Genomic DNA, 17,802 nt, shown 5'->3' with positions numbered 1-17,802 from the left:
CCGAGATGCACAGAGATCAGCTAACAGTAAGAGACTCTTCTTTGTAAAATGTGAAAATGAAGCCCTTAACATTTACCTAAATTCCACAAAACAGAAGTGGGAAAATAAAACAGCTAACAGCCAAAGTAAATATCACACTGATGAAGCAAGTGCTAATGTGACAGAAGGACAGATCAGTGGTTTCAAACCACTAAAGTAGCTCCATTTATACACCTGATTTCTGAGCCCAGTGTTTCCATGTGCATGGCTCCAGACTGCACAAGATATGCCAGAAAACAAAATTTAACATCTGGGACAAAAACAAAAATGGAAAGACATACCACAAAAAGTTTTTCCGGTCATAAACAGAAAAACAGAAAAAAACGCGGCAGAAAACATAATTCGCAGAGAGATTAACACCCTGGTAACTGACCATTAGAGGGTGTATGTGAGAACAGGGCCAGAAGACTCAGGGTCTCCCAGAATCAAACGTGCTAAATCACTTCCATTCACATATATGACCACCATGGTACAGATATCAACAATTACATTACTTGCTTTGCATTCAACATACTCATATACATATTTATTTGCATGTGTGAATGTATGTGTGTATACAAATGTGTGTGTGTGTGTGTGCGCGCGTGCGAGTATGTGTTTTAATCTTCACATGCCCTACACAGGCTGTGTTTTGGGCTGTTTGAATATGATGATGTCATTTTGTACTGAATACAGCGATCCAACAGGGCCACGTTGTTTCCAGGGTGACCAGTGTGTCAACCTGAGCAGATTAGAAAGGTGAGGCATCTTTAGACTGACAGTGGTGCACAGGTGTGAGCAGAGTGAACCAAACTTCTGCATCAATGTCTTCTCTTCTCTGTCTAGTCCTAAATACACTCAAGCATGAAAGCTTGAACACAAAACAGAAAGAGAGCAAAAACTTCCACATAAGCCTGCCTGTCACCTCTGCTGAGACCCTGCCTAATTCCTGTTGATACTCTGCAGGCCCAGGGTGTGGTAGGGCAGATACTGAACAGACTGTTATGGTTGATATAACTGTGTTTGCTTAAGTCACATATGTTTGTTGATGTGTGTGTTGTGTTAAAGGAGAGACTGGGAATGGGTGAGTTCTGCTTTCTCAACCTTTCAGACCAGTGACAGTCCTGAGGAGATACTGGTCATGTAGGAAGCGGCTAACAGGCCTGGTGACTGGAGTTTCCATTCTGGGCCTGGTCAGGTGTTGTTGTGGTGTTGGCGAGGGTGGTGCTCTAGCGTTGAAAAGAGACGCGTCAGGAAAGAGGACTGAAAAGACAGACGGGACATGAGAGGCCCCTGCAGGACCACCCAAATCATGTCGTCTCTGACTCCACACACAGACAATTTCTCAGACAAATTCTCCTCCACGCTCTTCAGGCAGGACACCGTCGACATGTCTGAGGGTGGTGCTAGAGGTGGATGAGTTTGCAGCACTATAGGGAGAAGGGCCAAATACCCCCATTGCGGGAAGGCACAAGGGAGGTGTGTCGGTGGAGCAGGGTAAGGAGGTTGTGTGATGGCAGGGTGGTACTAGGGAAGGAGGTGAGGAATGGGAGATGGTTTCAGACATACAGCTGTCGTTACATCCGTGAGCCTCTCTCCTGGAGGATCTGTGATAACAGAGGGAGGGGAGAACACCCAGTCCGATTAGACACCACAGCATTCTCTCTCAGTGACATGTGATAAGGCAGATATGTAACTCAACTTCAGCAATATGTTCACCAATTACTTTGGCATATTTAGAGCTTCAGAATGTTTGAATATTTTTTAAAGGAGTAAACCTAACAGAGTTATGTGGGGGGGTGAAACTGCCTTCCAAGTACTGAAATTGAACTGGATACATTCAGCATATTAAAAATACATTTGTTATGTATTAGAGTACAGGCACCACACACAAATATTACACACATTTCATCTGATGTATAAGCGACTGAATTGCGGTACAGTCATACACTGGTAGTCTACAGTATATTCCCAGTATATTACCCATTACTGGGAGTGGTGTCCTGTATGATGTTCAGGTCTTGCACTGAAAAAGCCCACATTACTGGATCTGGACTTGGAACGATCATTAAACTGGCTGTTATGAGTCATTCCATTGCCGAATGCGCAGTGTTCAGCGAACACAAACAAAGCAAACAGTAGGGCTGTGCTGTCCACTGCTGCACTCACCTTAGCTTTCTCAGTGGGTTCAATCACAATGCCATTGGTAGAGTTGTTCAGTTCCCGGGAAACCACGCACAGGAACTCTGCCTGGTCCTCGCTGCCATAGTTGTAGGAGGAGCCAATGCTAATGAGCTGGGGGAGGAGGGAACAAAACAGGACATAGTGATTTGATGTCATGTGTAACTCATATTTATGCTGTAACACTGATCTATTTAAGCTGTAAAACCAAAGAATGGAGTGCATCCGTGTCGGCCTGCTATAGGAATGATGTAGCATGCTCAAATTTACACAACAGTAACAGTCACATTACATACTGGACATTTCTGGACTGACAGTTTTTATTAAGAACAAATATGTCTTCAGTACACCCTATAAAGGCCAATTTATACTTCTGCGTCAAATGTACGCCGTCGGTACGGCATAAGCTCTGCATAGCCGTGTACCCTACGTCGTAGCCTGACGCGCACCTCCCTAGAAATGTAACTACGCATCGCGGCAACGCAGACCACAACAACTGTGATTGGTCTGCTTGGTAGCATCACCCTCTTTCTGTCTCAATCGGTTCAGTGGTCATACACACCATCTCCTCTGACGTCTTCTGTCTTTTCTGCTTTGCAATAATTTCAGTAAAAGTAACTGTTGTTCGACATTTATTAGCTCCAACTCCAACACGATCTGCTCAGTTTCAGTTGCAACTGGAAAATTTCTGGCAAAATGGCGAACTGAGCACACATTATTTTGACAGCTCTGTTTGTTTGTCCCCCAAAGTTTAGAAACTAATCCTTGTTTTTAACGCAAAACTTGTTTTATAGATATTGCTGTGCAAAGACCGAATTCTGACTTTTTATCTAACATTATTCTTGCCACCAGCTGTAATGCACAAAGAAATTCAACACAGTGGCATAGAAACCCCACTGCAAACTAGCGTTTTGAAGGTTTAATTACAGAGCAACGCAGACACACAACGCACAAGTATACATGCTCACAACAGCGTAGGCTCCTCATAGAGCTTACGCAGAAGTATAAATCAGCCTTAACTATAGGCCTCTGGCAGTAGAACGCTGTTTTGTAAAATTTCCATCCAAAGACACATTCATATGTTAGGTTAAAGACCCGGTTTGTAACCAATGGTATTCCTAAATGAAAAGGTCAGCACAGACATAGACTCTCCTGCACTCTTTCTCCTGTAGAGCAGAGAGAAGCAGGGTTCCTACAGCTTAATGCAAGATAGATTTAAGAGTTTTTTATTGCCACCTGGAATGAAATTTAAGACCAACTTTACAACAGCTAATGAATAAGTATGAATAAAGTGTATTCTTCATACTTAAGCTTAAAATATTAGTGTGTTTTGTGTGGTATAACTAATTTGCATAGGCTCTTAACAGGTCTGACAAAAACTTGTAGAACAAAATCTTTTTTTTTTCCTGTGTGCGGTCGGATTCTCATTCCTGTCTTAATGGCTTGATACCATCCAATAAAGATAACCTCCCTCTCACTGATAAAAGCAGCAGAAATGGACCAATTTATGACCGTCCCTCCGAGTAAAAATGGAAAATCTTCGAAAATTAGTTGTCGTCAATTAGTTGTTGTCAAAGTCTTTTATACGACTTTATCAATCTGAGAAATATTGCGACACTGTTGAAATGTTATAGCGGCTATTCAAAATATACAACATTCATATTATTCAAGGTCTGGACACATCACTAAATCAGCCAAAAGGCGTTCTATGCATTCTTGCACCTCTGTGTGTAAATGATAGGCCCACTAGTTTACAATAGAGCGCATTTGAGATCAGGTCAATGGTATCAGTTCATACAGGCTGTAGCTATAGTTAATGTACAAAAAATACTTGAAACACAAATCATGAATTTGATTTCTCATGTTATGCAAATAACGATTTGATCATATTGGTAATACCTGAATAATTTAGAACGTGATATGTGTATCTTGTCCTCTAAAGGTAATAGATATTCATTTCATTTGTACGCAAATGGACAACATGGCTGTACCAATGCCTCCCTTTAATATAAAGTTTGTTAATGGCTGTTGTCTGGTAGAGGTTTCAGCCATGCTGAAAAATCTTGGTTGAATAGTCAGTTTTCAATGAATTTGCACCTCCCCACGTGATATCATCACTAGCTAGCAGACAGTGCATCTACTCTGAGCATCCAGGCCACAAACAAAATGTGTGTGTTTTTTTGTTCTGCTATCCTGATCTATGAGCCGTTAAGAGGCAAGAGACATTCAGTAAAGTATTTAAAAAATAGATGTTGCCAATTATTTTGAGATTTTAAATCGCAATGTCAGAAAAAACAATTAATAAAATCCTACTTCCCATGTCTTAGCATTTTTAAGACTTTTGAAAGATTGATTTAAGACTTTTTAATATTAATTAAGGCCTTGTTTTTAAATTAATGAATTCAATGCCTTTTAAGACTTTTTAAGGATCTACGGGAACCATGAGAAGGAAACCCACCTGCTCAAACTTCCAGCCGTCTGACATGGTGGAGACCATCTGTGTAAGCTCCTCCTCCTGACACTGCAGCACACGATACACATGCTTCACGGGACCCTGACGAGGATAGTCACACATCAGAACATCTTCCCAAACAAGAAATCAGCAAAGACACTGACAGAGAAAAGGAATCTTCTCCTCCTTTGCTTGCTCCCACAGACCTGAGACGTCCTGTTCTCGTTATCTCGTATTCTCTCCTTCACCAGCCTGACGAGAGATGCAATGTTGTAGAACTCCGCCTCCTCAAGGACACCTGCAAGAGCACCAGCACACAGCACATCACAGAAAAAACCCTCTAAGGGGAAAATTACCTAAAGAGAAAACAAATCTTACTAATCAATAGATTACATTAAATGATGAGAATTTGAATGGAATTATTCAGCAGTTTTTGGTTTTCAGTAGTGTCCTGTATCCAGTATAGCTCAGTAGCAATGACTACCTCCTGAATCTGGTACATTTGGAAGGCAAATCAAAGTGTTGTAGACTGATTATTTGCACTGCGAGGTTGGAGGAGCTGTAACTTTGATCACACAGCTGTCACCTATAGAGCAAAAACACCCTGATACAGTATCTACTCACAGCGTTCCTTCTCCACAGATTCCTTCTCCAAAAACTGTGAAATTATTCCAAAACAATGGGCCTTTACAATTCCATTAACTGCCACTAGTGGGCACCGTCAAGACCATCTCACCCTCCTCTGCCAGGTTCTTGTTGATGATCAGTTTTCCATGCCGCAGGTAATTCAGAATGGGTCCAAAATATGTTGGATCTCTGTCAATCAAGTATGCCCCTGTCTCATCCTGTAAAACAGAAAAAGTGTGTGACAAAATCTGTATGTCCATGAAAGATTTCACCACATCTATGGTCTTTCAGTGTACCACTATTCGTTCTCCCGTCCTCAGATGATGCATTCTTTAAGCTAACAGTGGCTCAAATGATAAAGATTTATAAAAAAAGCATTAAAAATAAATCCTCATAAAATGTACTGTTGGCACACTTGTCAGAAACATCTGAGAGGCAGCTGAACAAGAACAAATGAAGCATCACATATTTGCTCATATTCATAATTATGGTAGGCATAATAAGGTCACACATACAGTCATATTCATAATTATGATAATAAGGTCACATATACAGTCATTTTCATAATAATGATAATAAGGTTGCACATACAGTCATATGATAATGATAACAAGGGTACACATACAGTAATAGTACAGCTATTTATACACATTGCTTTCACTCGTGAAAGTCTCTGTCCAGAATGCTGTTTGATTCATGTCGTTCTTCAGGTTAGAACCTTTGTGCTGGAATTCAGCCCCCCTCGGCAGCATCCTCAACAAGTCAGTCCAAAACTGCTGCAGAACTACAAAAGAGGGGCGACTATCTGCCGTCATCGTATCCATTTTCGAGCACCAACACTTCCAATCCATACGAACATTTGAAGAAAACGACACAGGAACACACTGTACGGATCTCAGTTAAATTTTTCTACATCAGTTCTGAACACATGAACACACACCTTTCACATCCCCGAAAATAAGAGTAGTATTATTATACGGCATACCTTATCAGAATCCAGATCTGGATCTTCCTGACATAATCGATAAAGGAATGATTTGGGTTCCCGACACAAGGTCTGTTTTGTTGTGACGAAGTAGGTTCCACCAACATTAAGACGAACCCACCGGGACTCAGGCTTCTCCGTGGGCTCTGACGGGGAACTAGGGTTACTCTTCATCGGAAAACCAAATACTGCTCTAGATGCAGATACTCCTGGACTGGCCAAACCACTCCGTGCTGGAATTACAATAGTGGGCGAGGGTAGCCTAACGGAACCACGGATTTCACGGTGTTCGGTCTGTTCTATAATGCCAGTAGTGCTGGCCTCCATGTGCAACTCTGCCATACTTCAGAAATAAAATAATCCAATCTCAGTCAGTGCGATACGATGTAAATGCTTGAACAGAAATGTAAACAGTAGCTAGCTAGCTAGTAAGCTAGCTACGGAGTTGTCTTCTGTACAAGGTGGCTATCCGTTGGGCGTTGTTTTACCGAATAAGATATTTCTAAACGAAATTATAGTGGCACAAAATACATTTTAATATGAAATTAACACTCATTTGTGCTAACATATCTTTTAGTCCTTAAAACACAGCATGTATCCTTCTTGTTTATTCTAACGACTCATGTAATGCACAAATATTATGAGAGGAGACTACACGATATCATTTCCGGGTCAAATTATCCGGAGTGCAGAATAAAAGCCCTATTGTGAAATCCAAACGATCTACTAATATACTTGGGTAAAGGTACACACGAGCACAAACAAATTCAGATCCCATTTAGGGTGTTGTGGTAGTGTTATTTCCCATTTTTATACAGTTTTACCATTTTGCATTATGAAAACAGCAATAAGTGATAAGACTCCTGTAAAGCTTCTATTCATGCCTGCAGAACTGAGGACAGTGTGACAGCAAAGTCCAGATAGAGGTTTACATCCACAGGTAACACTCACTCATTTCCAAACTGCATAATCACCAGCAGGCCGCAATTAGCTACATTAAGATGTGAACTGTTCAAATCCCTTTGTCTAAGACTGCTACTCTTGTAATTGTTTCCCACTATCTGGGAGTAAAAGTTAGTTGGAAAAACACAACTGATTTATACATTCACAAATTCCTAACAAATTGCTTTATACCTTCAAAGATGGTATAAATAATGACACTAAGCCAAGACAGTCACTTTAACCACTTTAATGTTGTCATTTAGAGTTTTAGAGACATTAATTTTGATGCACATCTGAGGTCGTCTGGTGCCGACCACATTTTAACACAAGCTCCATTCAGAAAAGTGCACAGGAAACATTTATTTCAATCTCTGTACAATTCATCTTTTCCCTTCATTTTTCTCTGGATGTGTTTCAGCTCCACATGCTTCCTCAACGCCCACTCTGAGTGATGATGTGGTCCTTATAAATGGCCCATATTCTCCAGAGCCAGACGGATGTCATGCAACGTGGTCCTCAGGGGGGTCAACACGGGATGGACGTGCTCCTCTACCCACTCCTCAGCTGTTGAGTCTGGGTACAGCAGGCGCATCTCATCTTTCACCTCCTGCACCTTCAACTCCAAAACATTAAGTACCCTGGAGTGAAAAAAGCAGAAGGAAATATTTCAAGAAGTTTGTCACTAAAACAGTATTAACATCCCTATAAAGATGCAAACAGAATTGTTTTTTATATTTGGAATGTCAATGTTTGTGACTGAGGTTGTAGTTTAAGGAAGTCAAAGGGAAAAACCAAAAAGTTACATACTGCCACTAAATAAGCATGCCTTACTCAGACATGCTCTGCTCAGCACTCTGGTTACTTCATAAAAGGTTTGAATTATGAATGACACAAATAAAATAACTTAAATAAAGCATTAGAAGTCTAATATGAACACAGTCATACAGGTAAAATAAAGAAAAAATTAATTGAAACAAAACACAGTTTAAACCATACAGTAAACTATGGAATGATGATGATAGAGGGAAACGCCAAGGGAAGGCTCTGCAAACACATTGAGTGTGTGTGTGTGTAAAGGGTTAATGACTTGGCCCTTGTGCAGGACATATCAGAGTGGCTCCAGCAGATTATCCTGTTTTAGTGGCACATGAGGAAGAACAGAAAAAAACTAATGTGTATCACAGAGAACAACAGAATGACATAGAGGAAAAACTTGATGCATGAGTAACTATCTACAGCACATATGAATGAGTGATTATAGGAACACATATGAATGAGTGACTATACGAACTCATATGAATGAGTGACTATATGAACATATATGAATCATTTGTGGAACTGATTGTTTGGGAGTTTTCTCCTGTGTGAATGAAATGGACAACGGAAGATTAAAGTGTTTCAAACACAGGCCATGCAGTTTGAACAGAACTGTGGTTTTGGGCTTCACGAAGGCTCAGTGGTTAGCACTGTTGCCTCACAGCCACATCCTGGCCGTCCCAGGTCCTTTCTGTGTGGAGTTTGCATGTTCTCCCCGTGTTTGCATGGGTTTCCTCCCGCCACAAAGACATGCATGCTAGGATTAGTACTCCTGTCAGCGACCTTGACCAAGGCACTGGCATAAAGACCTGGAGTTGGTCCCCATGTGCCGGCGATGGCTTCTCTTTGCTCCTTGCTCATAGTGTATGTGTGGGCTCACTGGTGTTAGGATGGGTTAAATGCAGAGGCTCCATTTCACTGCCCACTGCTCAGAGTGTGTGTGTGACAAATAAAGTACTTCTTCTTCTTCCTCTGCTGTATCTGGAATGTATGGGAGAGACAAAGGCTACTTTTCCTGTTTGATTCTCTTCAGTCGGATGTTGAGTCTGGTGTGTCTGCCACAGCACATTTAAGCCTGGCTGAACACACACCTGCTGCACTCAGCCCGCTTAAGCCTGGCTGAACACACACCTGCTGCACTGAGCCACTCTGGGAAGAAGCTGAGTTTTAAGTTAGATTTACAAACTTCAGTATAGGTAAATTTAAATCAAAGTTCACAATGGAACCATATCCATGAAAGGAAAATCAAATCCATGAAGAAAATGGCTAAATGAAGAGTGACTTACATTGTTAATTCTGTTTGGATTTGTTGTGCAATAAGAGGATTTATAATGCTCCTCTCTCTGTGGTAGGGAGAGAACCAGCCCCTCACAAACCTGTGATGAATTTCAGAAAAATACACATTATACTGGGAGACATTACACTGGGAGAAGTGAGATTCAGGAGATGAAAGGACAAGCCGTAGGAAGAGTACTGTCACTCCCTTCTGAATAATCAATACCAAATGTCAGATGTACCTGTCTCCCAACTACTTAGTAACTCACAATAAACATAAATGATTTGTTTTGTTGAGTAGTATTTCACTTCTTATTGCTTCAAACCTTGAATGATACAAAAACCTTGAATGATATTTAATTACCCCTTTCCTCTTTCTGCATCTGTGGACACAGGCAGACACAGTGTGGGCTGGAGTCCACCTTTAAGGGACAGTCAGAGTTCTCTTACTAAGATGTTAATGAACTTACATATTGGTCTGACAATGTCTGAGGTCCTCACAGTTCAGCAGTGAAACCAGCTCAACCACTAGCTCTGCCAGCCTCCCCCCAGGGAACAAAGAGGAGCTGCCAGGAGATGGCCTGTGGAACAGAAAACCCCAACCACAACATATGTCAACCAATCTGTCATCCACATATTCATCCAAACTCAGTAATGTTCACACAGAAAGTGACTGGATGATAACATTTGGTCTTTGTGGACAGTACCGTACAGTACAGGTTTTCACCATGAGGAATGGGCAATGCCTTACCTCTGTATGTCCTCTATTTCCACAGAGGGAATCCCGAGCACGTCAGTGACCTTGCATTGAGCTGCTTCAGAAAAGGAACCTGATTCACAGAATTTCATTTCATCTCTGAGTAAATGACATGTATTTTAACCAAGATTATTTGGCTTTCATTAATCAATAATATTTCTGTTCCCTTTACTGACTTGTGCTGCCCACAAGAGGGTCTGTTATGCAAAATAAGTTTTTGAAACTGGTCTCTCTGGATATTTTTATACATGCAGTGCTGGTTGTGGGAAGTGTCAGGAACTGACCATGTTCAAGAGTCTGCAGACAGGAGGCCAGGGATGCTAGGCCGAGAGGAATTAACTCACACAGCACAGACAAGTGGTCATATCTGGACAGAAAGGTGCACACACACACGCACACACACAAATTATCTTCTTTTTTTCTGTTTAAACATGGCTATTTCCCTTACAGGTCACAGGAGGTCTGTACAAGTCACTGGTCAATCAGGTCATCAAAGTTACTGAGAGAGGCACACAGGTTCCTTTCCTGTCCTTAGCTCAGCCCCCTGCTCCTGTGCACATGTTTATGGCTTTATTGTCTTTCATAAATATGAGGAAGTTGTATTCCGTAACAAAGATGCCTTTGTAAAAACACCCATTTCTTTGACCAAATGTATCTCTAAATTTAGGAGGCATGTCATAGTCCCAGATCATTTCAGCACAGCACTGGCAACCATGTTTGTATGAATTCAAATATCCAGCATCTAACCAAACACCCCCATTCCAGCAATACTGTCACTGTAAGCGCTGAATACAGTGTTCTGGATTCTGACTTAACACAAACATCCTCGTTCTCTACCGAAGTTTTCCACTTGTAACAGCTATATACTAAACCAATTTCAGAAATTGCTGCTCAGCAGCATGATGGGAACTGGCCCATGGGAAACAGGTATTATCAGTGAGAGGAACTCGTCCAAATCTTTATCTGACCTACAGTATAGCTCTGAGTCCCACGCCAGTACACATTAAAGACCCTGAAAACTGTTTCTATTAAATTTGTGACTATAAAAGGTGATATGTTCCTGTCTCTGTGCGCTGAAGTGTGGACTGTGATACTGAGACTAGTACTGCACAGGCACTCCGGTCATTGGCCACCATCATGCATGAATGTCACATGACTGTTTTAAACATGTGCAAAGACAGTTTACACATGCAAAGGTTTTACAGATGTTATGTCATGTGATGGGCACATTTTCTGATGTTTGATAATAATTACTTCTTGTGTTGCATAGAGAGCTGTTTGTTGTGTTTTACAGTAACATACACAATATGTGCTTGTGCACAAAACTGTATGGACAGTCTGGGCACAGATGTGCTAAGCGTAAAGAGTGCCACATTTGGAGAATTATGTGAATTTTTGTGTGAAATCAAGAATTATGTCATGCTGTTGGTTTGCTTGTTTAGATTTTGGATCTGGTTATATTCAGACTTCAGTTTCATTCATCAGCTCATTTATATTTTCTTAAGATGTCAAAATACATTAACTAAAACATCAACTGGTAGGTGGTTAAAATCCCAACTAAGGAACAGGTTTGCCTTTTTTTTTTAAATTTTTTATTACCTAAAACCAACCTAAATGACCTTACCTTATTACTTTATAAAAAACTTAACGTGATATATTCTAATTCACAAAATAGAACTCTGAGGTATGGCCACACCTTTGCCACCCGGTGAGGGCAATTCCCTGTAATGCTATGGTCTCTGACAGGGCAGACGCCACCTTCAGCCACTGCAGGTGGTTCTCCACATGCCGGAGGGTAGGGGTCACACAGCTGTGCACAGTGGTGGAGCCTTTGAATGAACTAGCCACCCACTGCTGGCACAGGCCTGCTGTGCTGTATTTCTCCATCAGCGCAACTGGAATAAGGCATTAAGATCACATCAAATAACTGTTTCTTTTGATGGTAAAATCACAAACTTTATTTTGATTATAGGGCTGCCCCCAACCAAAGATTTTCCTTGTCGACTAGTAGTCGTTAGTCAACTAGTTGTCACACGTTTATGATATTCATTTAAATTATTTAAATGTATATTTTTAGGGGCACCAGAAAATGGTTTGAATTCCAGGGCTGAGAGAGAATGTTATAAGCAACATTGTTAACACTGTGCTACTTAACAGAGAAATACAAAACCGTAATAATGAGCCTTTAAAATATAAATTTTACAAGAGCATGCAAAAAGTGAGCCGCCTGTTAACGACAATGCTTAAAAATGGACAATATCCTGTTGGTCTTCTTAAAAACTGCATACACCATGGTAAAGCATAGGGATTGAAGTATCTGGGTGCCAGTGACATCCGATGGGTTCTCCCAGGTCACCCCACAATTAGGCCATTAATTATTTAGCATAATGGAATAATAACGTTAGGCTACTTACATGTTTCAGATGATAAATCATGTTTTAGGTCAACAAATGATAGGCGAATCTTTGAAGAAGGTTAATTTTACATGTCACCACTCAAAATGATCCCACACTTTGGATGATTTCCCGCTTGACATAGTCTAATAACTTTTTAACAACAAGGCGCAGCTCCCGAATGAAGTCTGAGGGCTTTTTTTCTGCAATTGACCGACCAAAGAAAACTTGGTCGACTAAGGGTCTTCGCAATGACTAACGATTTGGTCGATTATTGGGAGCAGCCCTATTTGATTGGCCTTCAAAATCTATGCAATCTAATATACATTTCACTGATTACATATTGTATGTCAACATATTAAATGTTCTTATTATTTTGAGGTAATCCATAAAAACTCATTTTAGTTTACTGTTGGACTGCTCAGGGTAGCCTGCTCCAAGCTCAGCATGTTTCTAAGGCAGGCTACACTGGACAAGACAGCTGTGATTACCTGTGCTGGCGACATCCAAAGCAGGGCTGTAGTTCCACACCATAGGCTGCACCAGACCAACAAGACCACTCTCTGTAAAGGGAGCATACGCAAGCTGGCATAACCTAACCTACCAGACTTCCATCAAATAATAACAATGTAGTTTACCATGAATTCCATCAAATAACAATATAACAATGTAACTTACCAAGACTTCCACCAAATAACAACATAACAATGTAACTTACCAAGACTTCCGTCAAATAACAACATAACAATGTAACTTACCAAGACTTCCGTCAAATAACAACATAACAATGTAACTTACCAAGACTTCCATCAAATAACAACATAACAATGTAACTTACCAAGCCTTTCATCAAATAATAGCATAATCTACATGTCTTCTATCTAATAATAAAATGTAACTTAGGTGGTCTGATAGGTAAAACTCCTCTTCCAAGACCTTGCTCAATGATCTCGTAAAATCAAAGATACAGTCAATACAAAAATTCATCATTTCACATGCTCTGCACCTTTTATCGTGTCTGAGCTCATGCCCCTCAGCATGTCATCCCACATAATGAGCCCGAGGACAGGGAAACTCTCACGAATTCCCCTGGCGACCTTGACCACATGACCGAGGAACAGCTGGTCGACACTGTGACTCCGCTCACTCAGCCATTGCCTTGACTCCTCCCCTTGGCCAAGCAGGTACACCTGAGAGAATTTTTATTATTACTGTTCTTTTTACAGAAATATTTATTATTTTTAATTTCTCTGAACGTCAAGTTTAATGTTTACAGCACCCTATGATTACTACCCACAGTGCAGTTTACTGAAACCAATTTTTAATCAATTTTGGTTGTTAAATTAACTCCAAGGCAGTTTATACCATATTTTTAAAATAATATTCTTACAAAATAAAACTTATTATATTGCACCACTCACAGAAATTGCATAATCCTAACTCACCAAATCAAATGCAAATGTGAATATACAAAGAAACACTGTTCACCGTGAAAATCAACTATATTTATGTGGTAATGGGTAGAAAATATTTCTGATAAATAATTCCAGGCAGCACAGGCACCAATCACAGGCAACAACTGCAAGCAATATTCAGTGATCAGGTAAAATGTTGCTCAAGCTTGACTGGTCTCTCCTCAGTCTATATTAGGTTGAGACTAGAACTGGGCTATATTTGAATTCAGACTGTATTAGGTGAAGGCTAGAACTGGGCTATGTTTGAAAGTGTAATTGAAATGTTCTATCTACCTAGAGCCTCTCAGTTCTGCAACTGCAAACTGCAATAAAATCCTTTGAAAAGGTGAGATAACAAAATAAAATGTGCAATAACAGAGACGCAGATGAAAGAGAAACACAAATTAAAGATCCAAAAAAGAGTGCCGTGTCAAGCCTTTGGTTCAGTTTGACACAAAGGTGGCAAGTAACGTAGTGCAAATACTTTGTCACTGTCCTTTAGAGTTTTCAGGTATCTGTACTTTACTGGAGTATTTATTTTTCTGACAGCTTTTTACTTTTACCCCCTACATTTTAACACAAATACCTGTACTTTCTACTCCTTACATTTTCAAACAGGCTTGTTACTTTAGTTTAATGCATTTGAGGGGAATTACCAATTATTTTTATTTTGCATCATTGCGCACCTTCCCAACATCAAGACCGATTTAAACCTAGATGGATGGGACAATAACACATATATCCATCGGTGCATATCATACACCACAGACGTAACAAGACAAAAATGAAATAAAAGACATAAGATGAAACAGACAGGAAAGGGAGACTCGGCGGCAGAGAAAAGGCGTCTATTGAATGTGATGTCCATGACAGGGAGAACTAGCGACATGGATGAAAGTGAATCTGACAACACTGCCACCGCTTATTTAAGAGAAATATTTGTTGGTAGTCCTGTAAAGATGAGGAAATTTCTAACAAAAGAGTTTAAGGCTTAATTAGACCTGAGATGTGAAGTGTGAAGGTTCTCATGTTGATCATGTTTTTAGTTCTGTTGCTGACATTGAAAACTGATTTGCACATTGGAGCGAAGTTAATGTTCATTATTTTCAGTATATTGTTTTTTATTTCATTTGAACATAGAATTGTTTAATAGTCTTCGAATTATATTAATATGACGTGAGGTTCAGTTAGCTTTGCACAGAAACAGCTGGTAGAAATGTCCTTCAAAGGGCTACTTTTTACTTTTATACTCTGAGTACATTTCAGAGCCTGTACTTTTTCACTTAGACTTGAGAAAAGAAGTTGAATCCGTACTTCCACTTTTACCAAAGTCTTTTTTTTACACAAGTATCTGTACTTCTACTTGAGTAAAGAATGTGTGTACTTTTGCCACCTCTGGTTTGACAACTCCGAGCAATCATTGCCTCAAAGTCATGTTGATATAAAAGGCCCTGTTCCGAAGTCACGTTGACATAAAAGGCCTCGTCCCGAATTCATGTTGACATAAAAGGCATTCTGTTTGCAGAACCCTTCATCATGATCAGTGCTTTATAAAAATGCATTATAAAACTAATGCTCAAGCAATAAATGTTGACATAAAAGGCATTCTGTTTGCAGAACCCTTCATCATGATCAGTGCTTTATAAAAATGCATTATAAAACTAATGCTCCAGCAATAAATTACACTGCACCTAGTTCGATGTGTGCTATGATTCTGATCACACCTCATCAGCTCCTATGTGCAGACTGGTGCTGTTAGGGTGCAGCTCCATCACTTGACGCACCATCTCCTGCACCATCTTTACTCCACGCTCTTTATGCGGGTTTAAGGTACCAATGCAGTGTGGTGTCTCACGCAGATCCCTGAACGCCTCATGTTTCAGGACAAACTAGCAGACAAGTAGAAGAGAAGTGATGCAAAAGACAAAATCCACACCTTAGTCAACGTGCTTAGGCAATATGCTTTAAATGGGTGTGTCATTAGTGTGAATTTAAATATTGTATGTCATTTACATATCCGTCCAATGCATTGTAATTCATGCTACTAACAATGTTTTCATCCTTCCTGACAACTTTAAAAACTAGACACATGTCAGTAAAGCATAGCTCCTCTCACCTTAGATTTTGCAAATATTATGTCATATGTTCATCACTGTCATATGTATACTCACCTCTAAGTGCCCAAAAGTCTGAACCAAGGGTACAATCTCCAATTCTCTGGCTTTGGCAACATCCTGAATCGACACAATCTCCTCACGACTACATAGTGAAAACAAAGAAAAAAGTATTTTAACTGCAGAGAGTAGAAATAAGTACAATATTTGGGATGTATTAAACTCATGTGGAAATACAAATAGATTCTAAACTGTCGGTAAAGTAATCCTTGTTGCTTTCCCGGTGAAAGCGCGCTAACGAATGAAGACGTGGTTACAGCACCTGTATGGCGGATGGGCTTCTGCCCGAAGAATCTCCAGCTCTCCCTCATAAGGAAACATGTCTTCATACTCAACGAGTAAACCATTTGCACCGAGGTCAGCAAACAGTTCTATCAGCTATACAGTAGCAGAGGACAGGTCTGTTAAACTATGCATTCACCAGTAAAGGAACTTTTTCAGATAGCTATCTGATAGATAAAACAGGTGTTAACAATCACGTTCTTACCTTTCGCAGGTAATCAATTCTGGGAGGCGCCCCCTTTAGATCCAAATGGACAAACTTTTTTCCTGTGGTCAATGGGGTTCCGTCCATAACCAGCGTGCACGTGCGGTATTTGTACTCGCTACACGTATAACTTGCTCTCCTAACGTTATATGCTACAGCAGTCATACATCTACAAAATGAACTCTAAAGGCTGTTTCCAGCAACCTCCTGCAGGAGATAATGTCTTTATTTAGCGAGGTATTTCATCAGCATCCAATCCCCAGAAGAAGTGCATGTACTGCTGTCGTAACCCCTAATGTTTTTAAAGTCAAAGACTTGCAGCCATTTATCGCAGCCATAAACATGTATCGTGGGCGTGCATTGGTGAAAAACAATAATTATGTTTATTTCCGGGATCAGTCGCTCTACTTTCCTTCATAATAAAAGCTCCATTACGATGAGGAAGCAAAAAAGAAAAAATCCACACACGGAATGAAATGTGGGACGCTGTAATAATAAGTAATTATGTCGTAATAATCGAGACTTACTGTGGTCTGAACACTGGAACTAGAAAGGCTATTATTTAGCTCTTGAGATTTCATGCAGACATTGAGATCCCTATCACAGAGGGGGCTGGGGTTACCAAATCTTTAGGTGACATCTTCAGAGTTCCATGTGGATCCTTAGGAGAGAATTTATTCACATTTAGAGCAGTCTGAGGGAAGACTTGAATGCAGATTCACAAGTCTTTGTATGATTAGTTTATGTAGCTGCATATTCTTCCTTAATTATCGATACGAAAAACAATAAGATGTGACATTACCTTGTTAAAATAGTGCTATGTATTTATTCCCATCTCCACTGAGTAAAGATATATGTGTCTGCAACCACCTGAATACAGTGACCAGTAACAATATCACAGAGGCACCATAAACTATGGAAGATAATCGCTGCCAATATTAAAATTAATAAGCAATAAAATGATCATTAAAAATCCATTTTGCCATTTCTTTTCTGAGACCTGTGCGTAAAGATCCTGCCAAAATGAAAAATGAAATGAAATAACTCCATCTGTACTTTAATTTTCACTACAAGCATGGGTGTTTTCTGACAAATATAAAAGTAACATTAAAACACCATTTTATTAACATTTGATTTTCTTCATCATCTTGGTATTTCACAGTGTTGATTAAAAGGAAAATGCTAATAGGGAAAAAAAAAAAAATTGAGCTTTGCTTTGGCTTTCTATTTTCCTCACATAA

At 40.0% G+C, this 17,802-nt stretch overlaps 2 protein-coding genes across 2 annotated transcripts; both read right to left on the bottom strand.

Moving 5' to 3' along the window:
- Positions 1 to 334: 334 nt before the first annotated feature.
- On the bottom strand, positions 335 to 6,887 carry kctd2 (potassium channel tetramerization domain containing 2). Its single transcript, XM_030773920.1, has 6 exons — positions 6,264 to 6,887; positions 5,388 to 5,496; positions 4,858 to 4,949; positions 4,658 to 4,753; positions 2,188 to 2,313; positions 335 to 1,625 (listed from the first exon to the last, which is right to left on the bottom strand). The coding sequence occupies exons 1-6, from the start codon at positions 6,603 to 6,605 to the stop codon at positions 1,596 to 1,598; spliced, it is 795 nt and encodes a 264-aa protein (XP_030629780.1). The 5' UTR covers positions 6,606 to 6,887; the 3' UTR covers positions 335 to 1,595.
- A 697-nt stretch (positions 6,888 to 7,584) lies between these two features.
- Positions 7,585 to 16,876, bottom strand: hexd (hexosaminidase d). The gene is made up of 12 exons (XM_030773919.1): positions 16,562 to 16,876; positions 16,337 to 16,452; positions 16,072 to 16,159; positions 15,625 to 15,789; positions 13,453 to 13,636; positions 12,938 to 13,009; positions 11,750 to 11,948; positions 10,338 to 10,420; positions 10,048 to 10,126; positions 9,767 to 9,877; positions 9,308 to 9,397; positions 7,585 to 7,843 (listed from the first exon to the last, which is right to left on the bottom strand). The coding sequence occupies exons 1-12, from the start codon at positions 16,724 to 16,726 to the stop codon at positions 7,669 to 7,671; spliced, it is 1,527 nt and encodes a 508-aa protein (XP_030629779.1). The 5' UTR covers positions 16,727 to 16,876; the 3' UTR covers positions 7,585 to 7,668.
- Between the last annotated feature and the right edge of the window lie 926 nt (positions 16,877 to 17,802).

The sequence above is a fragment of the Chanos chanos genome, chromosome 5, assembly GCF_902362185.1.
Source record: "Chanos chanos chromosome 5, fChaCha1.1, whole genome shotgun sequence".
NCBI lineage: Eukaryota > Metazoa > Chordata > Actinopteri > Gonorynchiformes > Chanidae > Chanos > Chanos chanos.
The sequence above is the reverse complement of the archived record's forward strand: the minus strand, read 5'-3'. Positions and strand labels throughout refer to the sequence as shown.